This window comes from Benincasa hispida, chromosome 7, assembly GCF_027475165.1.
Source record: "Benincasa hispida cultivar pf3 chromosome 7, pf3_genome.v1.1, whole genome shotgun sequence".
In the NCBI taxonomy this organism is placed as follows: Eukaryota; Viridiplantae; Streptophyta; class Magnoliopsida; order Cucurbitales; family Cucurbitaceae; genus Benincasa; species Benincasa hispida.
Genome location: NC_143484.1, coordinates 51,531,466 through 51,549,065, shown reverse-complemented (window position 1 = coordinate 51,549,065; position 17,600 = coordinate 51,531,466). Strand labels below are relative to the sequence as shown.

At 34.0% G+C, this 17,600-nt stretch overlaps 1 protein-coding gene and 1 pseudogene across 4 annotated transcripts; one reads left to right on the top strand and one right to left on the bottom strand.

Annotated features, from left to right (window-relative positions):
- Positions 1-6,091: 6,091 nt before the first annotated feature.
- LOC120080936 (putative calcium-binding protein CML16 pseudogene) lies at positions 6,092-7,164 on the top strand (annotated as a pseudogene). The gene has a single exon (XR_016530465.1). The product of XR_016530465.1 is annotated as a putative calcium-binding protein CML16 pseudogene (transcript).
- A 1,863-nt stretch (positions 7,165-9,027) lies between these two features.
- LOC120081882 (ATPase E1-E2 type family protein / haloacid dehalogenase-like hydrolase family protein) lies at positions 9,028-16,966 on the bottom strand. 3 transcript variants are annotated; one of them, XM_039037056.2, is made up of 12 exons: positions 16,469-16,966; positions 15,301-16,337; positions 13,424-14,772; positions 13,002-13,112; positions 12,648-12,924; positions 12,470-12,558; positions 12,260-12,368; positions 11,407-11,616; positions 11,191-11,316; positions 10,997-11,095; positions 10,715-10,906; positions 9,028-10,029 (listed from the first exon to the last, which is right to left on the bottom strand). In XM_039037056.2, exons 2-12 carry the CDS (start codon positions 15,691-15,693, stop codon positions 9,880-9,882), a joined length of 3,105 nt encoding a protein of 1,034 aa, XP_038892984.1. In that variant the 5' UTR covers positions 15,694-16,337; positions 16,469-16,966; the 3' UTR covers positions 9,028-9,879. The 3 variants fall into 3 exon arrangements, with proteins under 3 accessions (XP_038892984.1, XP_038892983.1, XP_038892985.1); XM_039037055.2 differs by having other exon boundaries at positions 9,028-10,115; positions 16,469-16,931; XM_039037057.2 differs by having other exon boundaries at positions 9,028-10,115; positions 13,424-14,785; positions 16,469-16,665.
- Positions 16,967-17,600: the final 634 nt, after the last annotated feature.

Here is a 17,600-nt window from a genome sequence, read left to right as displayed (position 1 = left end):
ATCATCAACAATTGAAATATTTTAGGATATTCTTCATTAGGCTTAACTTCATGCTAGAATGATACATTATCATCCTTTTTGAAGTTCTACATCTAATATTTGACAAACAATTTGTAAATGTAAGATACTTGAGACTCACTTAACATTGATTAGGTAGTCAAATTCTATGTTATATTACATCATTTCAATGAGTAATTTGTCATCAACATAGAACATGAGAAATATCCACTTGTCAATTAGTGACTCTCTTGTCTGTGCTAGATTATTAATATTTGTTCAGAGTCATAGGTTATGATAACTCTTATCAAACCTTATATTCAAAAATATAATTACCTAATTCATTTCACAAATGAACATATACAATTATACAAACTTTTTGCATTTGATCTTTGAAAGTTGAGCTCCTTTATTTGTCAATGTAGATGTATTCCTTAAATTATTTTCATAAAAGAATCTAAATATTCATGTTACATATGTCATATACAACAATGAATAATGTATAAAGACTCCACTATGGTAATGAGTTAGAAAATTGACCCACGGTCTAATTTCTCTTAATAAGTTTTACCATCTGCCATGAGTCTTAATTTGAAGTTCTACATCTTCTTATCTGCACATGGATGTCTCTTTTGTAGATTTATTCATATCCTATGGGTTTTATCCCAAATCCAGACTTGAGAAGTAGTCCATAGATTTTTTCTCGAGTTCATGATTATGTCTGAACAATCCTTGTCAACATCCTTCAACACAACTTTGAGGATAATAAACATTTGAATTTGTAAACTAACATGACAACTTTGACTTCCATTAAGTCATTATAAAGGTTGAATTAGCTCATAACTCTCTCACTACGATGGAGGCTTATCCTATTTGATTAGGATTCATTTGACATTCAAATGTGATTAAATTGTTGATGACATTTATTAACTATTTAATGGATTTACTTAGAATAAAAAATCAACACTATCCAATCTTAATAAAGGTTTGTAGTCTTTTATTCAACATTCCTTATAAAATTAATATTTGTCATGCAAATACATTGTTTTATTTAGGATGTAAAAGGCCATTCTCTTTAAGGAAAACCTACTCTTAGGCGCATCTTTGAACACGTCTATTCCTTTTGGGTTTGTTTCAACATATGCATCTTAACACACCCAAATTATGAAATGTTGTAAACTAGTTTATTACACTTCTATAATCTAGTTTATTACACTTCTATAATTCAAAATTATCTCCAAGACAGTTTTGAAGGGAATAATGTTCATAGTGCATCTCTTTTGCACATCCTGACCAGAGTATGCCAATGATGTGTAACTTATTAATGATGTGACCATGTCTAACAAAGTACTCATCATTAACATGACCAAGTCCAATAAGGACAACTTTCTTGTTTTGAAGCATAATTTTATTTAAATTGTATCTAATACTTAAGTTGAGATATAATCTCATTTCCTATCAATTAGACAAGAGATTTGTGTACTTTTATGATCTGGTCATAATATGTCATGATAGACTTACCTAACTGATTTGAACTTTAGTCTAACTTATTTGAACTCTTCAATAAAAAAAAAAAAAAAAAGACTTAAGCTGCATTAGATAAAGACGCTTATATACTAAATATACATCAAGCAAATAGATGACATATTTACGATTTTTTTCTGGCTTTCACATTCACCAGACCACCTGGATCAAAATGTATAAGTCAAACGTGTTCTTTGGACTTTTGCCTTATCTAATAAAACTCAATGACTATCTTGCATGAAAGGCAGGATTTTTAAACAAGTAAGGATTTTTAAACAGGTAAAGTAATTTAACTATAACTCTTAGAGAATTACCTGTACTAATCATTGTATTGAAATTTATGATAATCAATTTTAATTGCCGAAGACAAGTGGGCAGCTGACCCTCTTCGTTCGTTCTTGGAAGAATAAGGCCATAATCCTTCTGTTAAATAGGATTTCCTATCTTTTAGGAAAAAATAATGTCTTTCAATTCTGGATTCAATGATCCGATCCTTACCCCAACTTCCCAAAACGATGAATGGATGGAGACGGAGATTACAAATCTCCATGGGGACGGGGATCGGGAGTGCATCTTTAGCTTTTCTCCGCCCTGTTGCCAACCCTAGGTCCAAGGAGTTGGTAGATCCCATAACTAAAAAACATCAATTTTATATATTATTAACTCCTTACATTGTGAGCCCTAGGACTTCACAACTCCCTAGATTTTGTAATTTCTTACTTCTCATTATTTCACTCCTATACCTCAAACACCCCCCAAGAGATGATTCTTAAGGTGCAATCGAGTGGGCATCGTTGTTCTCTCTCTAGGAGAGAAACAAAAGTGCATATCATTTGCAGAGGTTGCAACAAAAAGAATTTCACCAACAAAAATACCCAATTCAATAATATCATACTTTTTAAAATTAAGCAAATTGATAAGGTCCAGAGCGTCAGATTGTACAATAAGCAGCAAACTCCGACCATCCCAGACACAATGAACTTTGCTTAAACCTTCTAAAATCGTTTACAAGAATAGGAATGAACTTTTTTTTTCATAAAATTGCAACCACCAAAGTTCAGGTTACCCAAAGAATCTCAGATGAGGCAACCCAACCCCTCACCTTTGTAGACAACAAAGCATCGGTATTCAGCTTCCACCATCCACTTTTCGACAGAGACCACAATCTGGGAGAGACTTCCAAGAGAGAAAAGGAGATAAGATTACAACTATTGAAATTATTTAGTTGCTTGTCGATTAAGATAATCTAGAAGACTTTTGTTAAATTGAATCTCATTTTGAAAATTTCAGATAAACCAATAATGATAATAACTTTTTTCAGCTCCTATCTAAATTTAATCTCAGATAATCCCAATAATCGATAGAAGACCATCTTTCTCTGCCCAACACATATGAGAAAAGGTTTGGAGAGAGATAGAAGCACATATTTTGCTGGAGAAATTACATTCCCACGTGTAGATTCATGGATTGATTGGACAAATGTCTAATTTTAAAAGACATTTTTGAAAAATGTCTAAACTTACATTTCACTTCAAAAATATCTAAAGGCATAAAATCTGTATTTTATTTAATTTGAAACAAGACAATTATACTCCTCCTAAAAATCAATAACATTAAGGGTGTGTTTGGTATGTGATAAAAGTAGAGAGTTGAGTTGAGTTGAGTTGAGTTGGTAATTATTATCTAGAGAGTTAAATTATTGGGGAGTTAAATTGTCTGTGTTTGTTTGCAAAGTTGAGTTGAGTTGGTAATTATTGTATGTGTTTGTTGTGGAGAGTTGAGTTGGAGGATCTGATGTAGTTTTTTTGTGAATGAGATTAGTTCTATTTTTTTCTGTTTGTTTTTTTATTTCATTATTTTATTTTTTAGTTTTATGCTTTGCTATTGTAGATTAATTTTCAAATATACACGTATTTTCTCAAATCATTTATGACATAAACTGTACAATCTCAATTTTTTTTTCTCAATTTGTAGAATATAATATACTATTTTTAATATATACTTTTCAAAAACTGTAATAATTCTAATTCTCTTCAATCGATAAAACATACCAACAAAATATATTTCATATTGCTCCTCAATTAATTGGTATATTGTATATTATATGTATATATATATATATATATATATATATATATATATATATTGAAGGTAATTATCCCAATTACTAATTGGTATATTATATATATTGAATCTTGCTGACTTAACTTTATTATTTCACATATCATACAATTTATTTTTATATAATATGGATAGTATATTTGGGGATGCAAACGGAAAAGATGAGGGAAGAGAGAAAGAAATGAAAATATATTGATTTTTAGGGTTAGTTTTGAGGGGGAAAAGGGAGTTTTGAATGGGTAAAAAATGGGTTTTAATAACCCATAGGTTTGACAAAAAAAAATAATAATAATATGGATCCAAATGGCAAAGATGAGGGAAGAGAGAAAGAAATGAAGATATATTGATTTTTAGGGTTAGTTTTGAGGGGATAAAATAGGGAGGTTTGAGTGGGTAAAAAATGTTTTAATAACCATAGGTTTTCTTTATGGGCTTAACAAACATGGTAATAAATACCCACCCAACCCAATAACTCATACCCATTTATCAAACAGCACCTAAAAGTATTTAAATATAAAATCTAATAAAACGAAATAAAATCAAATCTATTTAAATGAAAAAAAAAATAAAATAAAACATCTAGAAACAAAACCAAATAACAAAAGAAAATATCAGAAACACGAAAGAAAAATCGAAATTGATTTCCAAAAATAAGAAATTTAACCAAATGACCATGAGCACATATACAATATTTGCATGTTACTTTAATAGTGACAGTGTAAAATGTAATATTGAGTTACTTACTCAAGTTTCTCTTATACTAAGTATTTCTAAAAGCAAACTCGTCGTTGAAGCCCCACAATTTTTCTATAGATAATGAATTTGTTAGATTCAACAATTGTGTCCCCGTTTTTAACGATGTAAACAATGAAATTATAGGCTCAATAATTGTGTCTCCATTATTACTATGTAAAGGATAGTGTATTTGAGACATTGTCAAACTCAATGACTACACAAAAATCATTTGACAAATCCCTAAAAATAATCAAGACACTAAAAAGTAACTTTGTATCCTTTAGTTGTAATAAGGTTGGAATTATTTCGTTTCATCTATTACTATACATAACCAAACAATCAATGATTTTGTTAAGACACAACTTTCTATCAATACTCTCAAGAGTTTGAAACTAGAATCAAGTGAAATGTAGAAAGAAAATGAATTGAAGTCATGATATATCGATTATTCCTATAAAAAAAAAACATACTAACATGCCAAAAAAAACCATTGAAACAAATCATGCTACAACACCACAAAACCCATGAAAACTCCACTAAGGTAGACAACCAACCAACAATGAAGAGTGATACAAAATCTGAAAAAGGGCAACGGCAACTACATAAAGAACACCTCAAACCTACGACATCTGTTGTAATAAATAAGAGGGTAAAGTATAGTGTACTTTTTTAAAGTAATAACAAAAATGGGGTATATAAGAAAGAAATTAAAAAGTAAGGTGGAGGAAAAAAGTATTGATAAAAATAGGCAAAATCGTGTATCCGGTACACGATTTTTATGACGGGGTCCACGAGTTCCATATTTTTATTATTTTTTATTGCTTTTTGATTTAAGTGGATACAAAGGGGAACAAATCTATGTGAAAAAAATAGATTTAGCCTTAAAAAAATCTACGGTAAAATACATCTATATGAAAAAAATAGATTTAGCCTTCATTAGGCCATTAAAATTTTGAATTTTACAGTAAAAAATTCTCCAAAAATACAAAAAAAAAAAACATTAAAAAATAAAATAAAGATAGAAGTTGGGGAAAATGTGAAAAAAATAACTAGAAATTTGATTCAATTTTTATTTTATCGTAGGCCTTTAAGAATTTGAATTTCAAAGATTCTCCAATAATGCAAAAAAAACATTCAAAAGATAAAGTTTCATAACCCTATTTTTGTCCATAGTTTCAAACCAGTCTTATTTTTGTCAATAAATATTAAAATAACATTATTTTTTTAAAAAAAAATCTAAATAAGATAATTTTATATTAAATATTAAATAATTAAAAAGATAAAGTTTCAAATTTTCAAAACCCTTAAACAAAAATATAAACAAAATCCAATAAAATCTTTAAAAAAAATAAAATAAAATAAAATAAAAACTTTTTAAAAATGTCCACAAACTTAGGCATTGTAGTTAGTTTGAGGGCAAAAATAGAAACTAAACTCAATGGATTGCCCAACAGCTAACTATAAACATTTTTTTTTTAAGTAAAAGATTAAATTAGACATCTATTAAAATCACCTCTTCATTTTAGACATTCTACAATTTCTTTAGATTCATTTGACTATTTTTAGTTGGGCCGGTACATCGTACAACCCAAGTCCAAACAGTATGGACTTTTAGGCCCATTTGAATTTTTTTCCAATCATCAGCCCGGCCCATAAATAATGTCCGAATTTATATCAATAAAATACAAATATCAAATCCAAGTGGACCGAAAATGGAAATTCCCAAGTCAATAATCCGTAGCATTGAATAATAATAATAATAATAATAATATAAATATTAAAAAGGCGTATAGCATTTAGAGCTGTGTTCATCCATTTTGGATCGAATTTCCAAAGAACGCGGTTTGTTAATTGAAGTTTGAAACAGTTTTTGCCTTTCAACTCTGCGAACAAACCAAAGAAAGCCTCACATCCCTAACTGACCAATCTCCCAATTTTCCAAATCCCTTAATCTCGATCAAACTCCTCCCTCCGGATCTTGTCGATTCGTCTGAAACAAACCAAATCCATGGCTTCCCTTCAATCCGACCAGCAGGTCAAGCAGCTGCACGACATTTTCAGGCGTTTCGACATGAACTCCGACGGCAGCCTCACCCAGCTCGAGCTCGGCGCTCTCCTCCGCTCCCTCGGCATCAAACCCTCCGGCGATCAACTCCATTCTCTCCTCTCAAACATGGATTCCAACGGCAACGGTTCCATCGAATTCGATGAACTCGTCAATGCCATTCTCCCCGATATGAACGACGATATTCTCGTCAATCAAGAACAGTTGTTGGACGTCTTCAGATCCTTCGATCGCGATGGCAATGGCTATATCACCGCTGCGGAGCTCGCTGGTTCCATGGCCAAGATGGGACATCCTCTGACCTACCACGAACTTTCCGAGATGATGCGGCAGGCCGATACCGACGGCGACGGCGTAATTAGCTTCAATGAATTCACCACCGTGATGGCCAAATCCGCCGCGGATTTCCTCGGCCTTACATTTGCGTAGATCGAGTTCTTTCATTCCCCTTTCTTTCTTTAGATGTACATAGTAAGATATAATAACCATTCCGATCCAGCTTCTGCTTCTGATTCTGATTCTAGTCGGTGTTCATCTTCGGTAATCAATTTCTTCATATGCTTTTTGGTGCACCACCAAATTCAAACAGAGAAAGAGAGAATCAATCAAAACTTCACAACTATGCTTGTTGTTTCAACTCTGTATTTTAAATTCCAACTTGCTTCCTCAACTTGTATCTCCACCTCTTATCTTATTAACATAATATTTGTATTATCTTTTAACTTCTCTCCCTTCTTAGAATTTAATTTGGCTAATTTTATGCAACGTTTCTTTTTCTGTTTCGGTTCAACTACAAAAATTGGGTTGAAAAGGTTAGAATTTAATGTTTTCTATGGTTTGATAAATAGGAAGTAAGCTCTAACCAAATTTTTAAATCAAGTTATTATTAATATAATGCATATAACATAACTATTAATGTTGAAATATTTTTTATTGATCGAGTCAAATAGTCAAGTGAATAAAATATATGTGAAAATCTATCTACTTTATATTACTCACCATGTAAGCATTATTAGAGGAGAGGTAACGATGAAAAGTTTTAGGTTTTGCTTTGGTGCTTCGGAGAGATTGAAATAGAGATATCTTTTAAAAATGTTGTAGTTTCGATGGTATTGCTTTTGGAATCAGTCTAGACTTCTTTTAGAGAGTTTTTTTCTTGATTGGACAATAATGAAAGTTTAATCCCGCTCGGTTGAATCTAATCGTCTAGAGACTATTCAATTTCTAAATTGATCAATGAATGTCACACTGTTGTCAAGTTCATCATGGATGAGGTTTTTCAGTTAGTTTCATCCATAGAGATGCAATGTTTTTATTACATCATTTAATCACAAAATGTTGTTGTAGATGGCTTAGCTCATTTGGGCAATGACTAAAACTTTTTGTTCATTGATTGATAGGTTTCTTAAAGATTTCTTTATTGGGTTTGCCGGATGGATGACCCAAATGTGGCGTAGAAATGAAATTTGCCTCGCTTTTCAAAAATGAGGTTGTTTTTAATCCTTTGTTGACGTCAAATTTGAGTAAAATTACCAACTTGAAACCACATGGATTGGCCTCTTGCTCACTCCCTTTCCTCTCTCACAAATCAATCTCCTCTCTCCCTCTTTCTCACGATCTTGCTCTCTAGCACTCAATCTCGCTCTCTTGCCCTTGATCTTGCTCTACAACACAATTGAAGAGATAGAGAAGAAGCAAACTAGAGCTGCTCGTGTGGACTCGTTAGAATTGGTTGTGTAGTCCTACCGAAGTTGGTCATGCGCCAAAGAAGTTGAAGCTGGCCACGCCAAAGAAGAAAAGTACCAGATGAGAAGGAGGAGGAAGAAGAAGCAGAAAGAAGAAGAAAAAAAGTAAAAATGGGAATAAGTAAGAGGCCAAAATTCTTAAGTTTTAAAAAGAAGTGGACAAAATCATTTTAGACATTGAAATTAGCTGTTTTAATCGATTATTTTTTACTATCTCATCTTGTTTATGCAAGATGAAAATTATTCTTTTATCTCCAGTTAACTTTTATTGGCTAACTTTTAGCCTTTTCAATAGGGCGGCTATCCGCATGTGTCTCAAAGTAACGTCCATTTTTTGGTAATGGGTACACTACTCAAGATAAAAGTTTGGAATTCGACCAATCCTATATTTCTCAATAAATAAATAAAAAGCATTATTTGGTTGGTAATTAGCTACTTTATTATAAAAAGTTTTTTTTTTTATGGAAGAGTATTTTGCTAGCTGTTCCTTTGTCCCGAAATGTAATGATCCATACATGATTAAGATACCATTCAACAACTTTTCTTTTTCTCATTTTTAGACTAGAGACTTATAATTCTTCTGTCTTAATTACACCCATTCAACTTCCAACACATTTCCATTCCCAAAATACCCTCATTTCTTGTCTATCGTACATGGTTTTGTTTGGACATATGAAGATTCAACTTCCATCAAATGTTGAAATTTCAAGGTTGGCCTAAGAGACGGGACAAAGACAAATGATATGATAGATGTCACTTAGAAAGCTATTATTCAATTTGAATAAGAATTACAAAGTGTTGTAGAAAAGAGAAAAGGGACAATACTATAAATACTCACACTAGCTCTAAATTAGTTCTTTGCAACAATTATACTGTGAAGCTCAAAAAGTTACATCGATTATCGTATAAATGTCGAGTCGTATATTACAAATAAAAAGAAAGAGAGTGGAGTGGATTGACAAAGGGAGGCTCTGCTATAATGTTCTTTTTTTTGTTACTAAACTAATGTTACCTAATCCTACAATGAATTCCCTCACTTTTGTAATAATGTACATAAGAAGTTGGAAGAGTATAAAACAAAGGTTCTACCCACAACTATCTTTCTGCTGATGCTTCTTCTGTATTTTCTTGCCACAGGCTATATGTATGCTTCATATCAGATTTGTCCAAGAGCAAGAAAACAGCATCATATTCAATATGTATTGTGGGTGGTTTTATCTGTTAGACATGTAGAAGAAATCTTCATCTTTTGAAGACAAACACACTGAACATAGATACCGATGTTGTGCTTGTCAAGTAGCACTCGGGTTTCTCTCTTTTTTTTGGCTCCTTTTGGCTGCTAACCGTGCTGTGGAACCCACGCTCGTAGATCGGAAAGTGGAAGTATTCCGCAAAATATCACAGTACTCTTGGTTGTCTAGTTGCCCTTCATTCCTAATCCATAAAATTATTTGATGATACATGGGAAGGAACCTCATCTGTATAGCTGAGTAGGAGAAGTAAGGAATGAGTGTTGTGATCACCACAAATAGAAGCACAAGCCAGTAGGAAGGGCCAGGGGCAAGGACTTCGATGAAGATCTTGTAAGCATTAGTTGAAAAGGTGGGGGTCATGGACCCATAGATCAGGAGAAAAATGTACCAGATCGAAATTGAACCCCAGATGAAAAGATGCTGTATCAAGGTGAAGTAACTAACAGCGAGTGCCATTTGCAAATTCACAACCCAAACAACACAAGAGTACATTGTTGCACCCAGAATATCTCGCCCTGCAGTTTTCCCGTCGGAGTTGAACGCCTGATGCTCGAGTGCTCGAGTGCATAGGAAGTAAATGATCACAGCACTGCACAATCCATTAAACATCCAACTGAGTATTCGAAGCCAGCTGAAAAGAACATTCTGCACCCCTTGTTGGTATAAGAGAGGAAACTGCCACATCAAACAAAGAAATGAAGCCTAAAATTTGGCCAATTGTACTCAGATTTATATGCATCAGGGCCTGCTGGTCTTAATGCAAAATATAGATAAGTCATTTTTCTTTGGTGTTTTCGATTCTGTTCTCTCTCTAAGTATCCTAGAACTCTTGCAATATTTTTAAGCAAACTTGAGGCTTTAATTTTCTTACACAACAAGAAGACTGAATATATGTCCATGGTCCTCAAGATGTTTCACGGTTGAAGCAATCAAATGGATTTATGTTTGAAAAGAATGAAAAGATTTACATAATTTCTAATCTTCACTGGGTTTTGATCTCATCAGTTACTTAACGGTAGGCTAGCATTCACGAGAAAATGGCACAAGCAGCCATAACTAGAATGGCCTGGCCATATTTCATCAAAGGGTCCTCCATTACTTCAGTAGAAGAAGTCGGGCAGCAATCAGTACTATATATGTCAATCACGAATCAAGGGTCAAGTGTCAAAATATACGCCATTTATTTACATTCTAAACATACAAAGTTTGAATTTTAGCCATGCACACAAACCTTTCAAATACCCGGAAATATAAGCACAATAACTGTAGCATACCTGGAGGCAGAGTCTTGCAGATACATCCTGATCAAAAACTCCCAAAGCTACCACTGGAAGCGACGAGAAGAAAACATTGTAAAGTGATAAAAACCAATCATTATATACAGGTTGCCCAGAGAATGATGTGAATGCTTCGTATAGGAATATGGTAAAACCAAAAGTAATATTCTTATAGAAAAAGTAGCAAATCTGCAAATAGAGAGGTAAACACATCAATCACAAAGAGTGAGAATTGTGAAAAACGATGTTTACTAAATCCAGATATTTAAACTGCATTACCATTGATGATATCCTTCTGTAGCACCAATGTCCATGCACAAGAAGCAGGTGCTCTAAATATTTAAACTGTGCTATTGCAACATCACTAGACATAACGGCCTGGGTTGAAATAAAAAAGAACTCGGTGAGATATTAGAAAAATAATATTGGTCTTGAGTTATCAAAACACAAGTATTGTCTGCATTCTTCAGCACCTGCATTCCTTCCGCACCACTAATTCCGACTCCAATGTCCGCTTCTTGAAGCATCCCTACATCATTGGCACCGTCGCCAATAGCTAAAGTTGTTTTCCGTGTTCCAGATTTAACTAACCTTGTTACCTGCCACCATGAATCAAGGTCAATATCCTTTTTAGATGGGACTTTAAACTTTTAAGCAAGAAATAAAGACTAAAAAGTATGAAAACCAACCAGTGCCTTCTGTTTTGGAGATGAACGGCAGCAAATAACAGAAGCACAATGTGTCGCTAACTCAAGAAACAATGCCTTCATACTGTCCTCTAAAGCATAAGAAAGTGATTTTCCATCAATAATTAATGCAAATGCTTCAGATAACCCACTTGGTGAAGTGACCTGAGCTCTCCCTCGAGTAATTTGATCAAGGACACACTGCATCGATCCCTACAAGATTGCAGAAAGATTCCACCACAAGGAAGGATGAGAGTCAGATCCTTAAAGAAAAAGTGACAATGGCATTGCAACATACAGAAGAAGAAGAAGAACCTTCTCTTTCAAAAAAATTTAATTCTCAGTGATAAAAAAGCTTCAACCATGCTAAGTAAAATGTCCATGGAAAGTCAGTTAGCTCCTTGCTTGATAAATAGTGAATGTTTTATAATGTTTGTTTCATCTCCACAACAACGTAGAGAAAGTTTGAGTTTAGCAAACCCTCTGAATCTCAAACAGAGAAATTCTCGTTGCAAAAAAGCAAAAAATGATATCAACCAGGAAGAGAGAAAAACAAGAAATAACACAAGCGCTTGTTGATTTTGCCATTTTATTCATATATCCTTCACGTTTCTAAAAAATCCTTTCGTTGATGTAAATATTGGCTTCATAGGCGCAAAGCCTACTCGACAACTGGGATGTAAGACAATTATAGGATATATATCAATTCTGAAAATCTGAAGCATCGGGGAAATATTCAAACAATGTATATACAAAAGCAATACATTTCAGATTGCCCACGCAGGCATGTACACATAAACAAGAATGGTTTTGTGGAATCTATGGTTTAGTTAATGAGGAATGAATATAGATTCACCTTGATGATAGAATCCTTATCCCCTGTCTTTTCTAGGGTCTGAATTTCTGACGTCTCCAGAGTAATAACAATCTGCTTCATATCTTGTCTTAGTAAGCTACAGGCAAAACTGTAATATTTTTCTCTCGAGTTAGTAACTAGTATGAATCCAGATATGATATAATTGGGCCTCAAATGGACATTTCAATTCAGGAAAACAAGTATCCATACCCAATATTAATGGCAGTCTCCATTTTGTCCCCTGTCAAAACCCAAATCTTAATTCCCGCCTGAGCAAGCCTGTCAATGCACTCAGGAACCTAACAGGAAAAATAGGAAGAAACATTAATTCCAAGTCCTTTAGTTACAGTGATTCACCATTATCAAACGTTGACACTTCTCAACCCACCCCATTTTGAAGCTTGTCCTCAACAGCAGTGGCACCAAGAAGAATTAGATTCCTCTCAATTTTGTCGGTCATTTTCTCAATCAATGATTCTCGATCTGCACTAACTGAACTTTTGGCTTTGGTGAACTCGTCATCAAATTCTCTGAAATCTTTCTCTTCAAGCTCGCGATAGGCAAGTATCAAAGTCCTCAATCCTGCATCAGCATACTCATTGACATGTTCCTTGGTCTGCTCTTCAAACTCCCTTCCATTCTTTCCAAGCCTTTCAAACATGATACTGCAAGAGGAATGGAATTATGGTGATTCTAGAGACAAGAATTCAATAAAGCACGACCCTTCATTTAAACCACAGACCTGTCTGCACCCTTACAGAATAACAATATTTTATCCTCCTCATTTCTTACTATGACAGACATCCTCTTTCTTGAGCTATTAAATTCCAAAACATGCAGCAGTTTATATGCCCTGCAAAAAGAAAACATTGATGACAATGGTGGCATTTGACAATCAACAAAACGATACATCTTAGGTACACTGTGCAAAGCATGTCCCAAATATCAACTAAGGGTACCATCTACAATGTGCGTATATGAGTGGGAGGGTGGGAGTGGTTGAAAAAATATATATCAGGAACATTGCACCATCTATCACCACTTAATTTCTTCAACTTACAGGAAAAACTAGAATCTATGCCTTAAATTTATCTCATGTTTTTAATATATGAAGCTCGAGTATGCTAACAATCAAAACTGATGGCAGAAATAGCAAACACTCACCTATCAACTTTCTTGCCTAATGAAGGATCAAACTCATGCAGTGATATGCTTGTCTGTGATCTTTTGTAGAACTCAAAACCAATTTCTCTGGCTGCAATCACAAATGCTGCTTCATCTGGGGATTCAGCCTCATAAGAAACCTCTCCAGTGTCCTCATTGATTTCAGGTATTGCTGTATGACAAGTTGCAAGAAGACGGAAAAACATTTGAATGACATTTGCATGAGGCTCATTAACCCAATTCCCATTCATAATCCTATCATCCTTAAAATTAAAGCCCTTGATATGTGAAGTTTTATCATTGGCATTCTCATGGTGATTCCCCCCATTTACAGCTTCATGCAGAGGTGAATCCTTTTGTCTACCTATAGCCCTTTCTACCTCTGTGAAACCCTGCCCATAAGCCCTCCCCGCTATAGAACACTTAATGAACTCCATTGAATTACAGGTCAGAGTTCCAGTCTTGTCAGAGAGTATTGTATCGACTTGACCAAGTTCTTCATTCAAATTTGAGGTGCGAGCACGAGCAGGTTTATCAGCTTCTTCATAATACATATTAATATCTTGATTGATGAATATGCTCTGAAGAACTTTGACAATTTCTATTGATACATACAGTGAGATTGGAATGAAATAGTTATATAACATCAGTGCTGTAAGAAAATGGAAAATTGCAGCTATTGGAGCCCTTTTTGGATCAAAGAAAATTTTGGCCTTGTCAGGCCTGAGATACCATCTCTTCATTCTCCCATTTTCCAAATCATCGTCAGTCACAAAGCCAAAAAATATAGATCCTACAAGAGCAAGCAAAAATAGAAGACAGAACAAAATATATATGATTTTATCCATTTTTCTCTCAACTTTGCTTCTCTTTGAAGGTGGATCAGTAGAATTTTGAATAACCTTTGTGTCACGACCAGTAAAGACAACCACCCCATATATATAATCTGTATTCCGGAGTTTAGAGTCTCGAAGGAGTAGTTGTTGAGGCGATAGAGGATATTGTTGCTCTTCCAACTCCATACTACCAACAAAACTGTATAAATTTGCATTTGGATCCTCGCATTTTATGATAGCCTTAAAGGTGTTGAACATGGAATCCTCGTGCATGTGTGAAGTCACCTCCAATGCTTGTTTTAGTTTCAAATTTGTCTCACCATCAAGGTTCATTGTCTCAACATAGCAGATTGCATCCTCATAACTGGATGAAAGCAAGACAATATCTGCTGGAAAGAATTCATCCTTCTCCACTCTCACAATATCACCCACCCTCAGATTCTTCCACTCTGTATAAGCAAAAACTCCATCACGTTGATGCACTTTAACCTTTCTATTGTTAACCTCAATATCCTGAAAAGGTCCACTTGCAAAATTAGAGACCAACATGAGATGAGTCTTGAAAATTAATATAAGCAATATAAACCTTTTCTATCGTTTTTACAAAACCATTTCAATGATTTCATTGATCTTTCAAATCCTTAGAATCTTTTAGGCCAAATTGATAACACTACACAGAACATGAATCCCAACAAAAACTTAGCATTTATACTGTTTTCTTGTTTAACCCGAACCCCTACGAAGTGCTAAGAATATCATTAGATTAGTTAATATCCTCCACATCCCTAACGTAGTTCGCTATAGCCACCCAAGGAAAGAAGTCATCATCCATCAATAATGAAACTATGTCTGCCACAAAGATGTATCTAGTAAAGAAAAATGATATTTCCAACATTTCAAATTGAGTTGCAGAAACTTCAACATGATAAATCATTTCAATATATTAGGATTAACATAGAGAAGTGAAGGATTTGAGAGGCCATAAAAGGATCAAGTTCAACTCATCGAGTCAAAAAACTAAACAACAAAAGAGAGAAATACCTGTTTTTTCCGCCTCAAATCCTCGATCCCTTCTTTGATCATTGTGGCTGATATGACAAGAATAAGAGGAATAATCGCGCTGACGGCCGTGTAAGGAGCAAGAGGAGTAAAAGCAAGGATCCCACTGACTAAGAAATAGAAATTAGCCACCCTCCTGAATTGCTCAAACAATGACTTGGGCAAGAAAGTAGCTAGAGTATACTTGGTAGTACTAATGTAATTGTCTATGTAGTTACGAATTTCTGCCTCAAAACATTCTGGTTCGTTACAGAAAACAACTCGAGAAAACCCCGGACCCCCAAGTTGTGAATGATCATCCTTTAACGAAGCTTTCCCACATGCAAACGAGTAGATCTTGCTAAAATGCAGCTTTCTCCTTCGGCCACCGCTCATTTTTTCTATCCCACCGATTGAAAGTTCCCACAAACACCAATTTACACGGTACAACTAAAAGAAACTTAAACAACCCACAAATGAAGAAATCGTCGTGTTCCCCACAAACATCCACTCCCCCAATCCAGACGCGAAAAAAAGTAAAGAAACCCAATATCAAAACTAAAACAGACCCATGTTAACAACTTTGAACATTATCAATCCACATAAATAAATTATATGAATCTTTGAAAGTTGTTGTGCAAAGTAGAACCTAACCCCAGTTGAAAGAAAGAGAACATGAGAAGAAAGAATCAGAAAAAAGAAAACCCATGGAAAACATGTAAAGATGGGTTTATATTGTAATCTCCGTCCTCATCGTAGAAACCCAGAAACAGAAACCTTCAAGTTTTTCAAGAAATGCCAGATACCGCCAAAGCGTTTCGGCGGAAAGCCATCAAATAGTTGGAGAAGCAAAACAGAGAGATACGAGTAAAAATTCCCATATATTTAACTCTTCCTCGAGACCTTGAAGTTTTATACGAAGATTTGGACTCGATCTCTCGCATTTTTTCTCTCCACTTATCAAGAAACCGCGCTTTAATTATTTCAACCACCAAATTTTCTTCTCTTCTGGCATGATTGTTTCGAATTCGGCAAGTTTCCTAGAAAATACAAAAGACAGGGAATGTCATTACCCATTTGGCAGAAAAGAAAACGTTAGTGAGTGTTTGATATTTAAATGCTATATATTAACTTTGCAAGAAGAAGAAGAAGAAGAAACTCTGAAGCTCACCACCAATGGCGACTGTTTTTCTGCTCTGAAAGCGTCTTCTCTTCTGCATCGCTTTGCCTTTCTCCACGGAATAATATAGAACAAACAGACAAAACAATTAACAACCTTTTTTTCCTTCTAAAAAAACCATTAATTTGTAATTTGTTTCAATTTTTCCTTTGTAATACGTTCAATTTGTTTCTAATAACTTGATTAATAGTTTAATTATAGAACTTTTCCCTCCCCTTGAAGCAAATTGAAGGGGAAATTTTTACAGCAAACACCACAAAAGGGACCTTAGAGAATCTGAAATGGATTAAAATTGTAAAGTGTAATTAAAGAGTTTTAGTGATTGGTTTTTTATATTTTTTTGGTTTGGATTAATTAACTAAAACTACGGCGAGGAGACAGGGAAGATGCGAAACGTGTCGAGTGTGGTCAAAGTCAAACCAATCTCACCCATTCTTTTAATCGATGTGTTTAATCACAATATATTTATTTTTACAGCTACTACTCTTTATCAACTATCAAACTCCCATGTTCATCACTTTAATTCCCATTAATCCTATGAAATTTAAGTTGATGGGTATGTTTTGACTTTTTTTCCCCTTTCTCAATGAATAAAGTAGGGAATAAATATTCTATTTCCTCAATATATTTGAAAATGTCACACTTCTCTACTCTTCATATTTATTTTACATTTTTACCTATAAATCAAATGTAAATTGAATTTAGAATTCAAGGGTAAAAATTTAACATTTTTTTAAACATAGAGATTCAATAGAACTCGAAACTCGAGAGTAAAAGACTAAAATTTTGAGTGTAAGGATCATTTTTTTCTTTTTTAAAATAACATGACAAAAGAAAATTAAACAATAATAGGAAGAAACAACAAGATCTTTATCAGACTCACAAGACCAAGAAGCTAACTAGGAAAATTACTTATACATAAAAGAGGGGTAAATACCCTTCATTGCCCGATGAGTTAAGTCACATCAGTCACCATGTTTTGAGGTCTATGAATGTGATGAAAAAAAAAGAAAAAAAATTAATCACCACTGAGAAAACCAACCACATCACCCATTGAGACCATCTCGACCAAGATTAATTGATATCTTTCCCCTAAAGCAACCAAATTACATGGACTAACAAA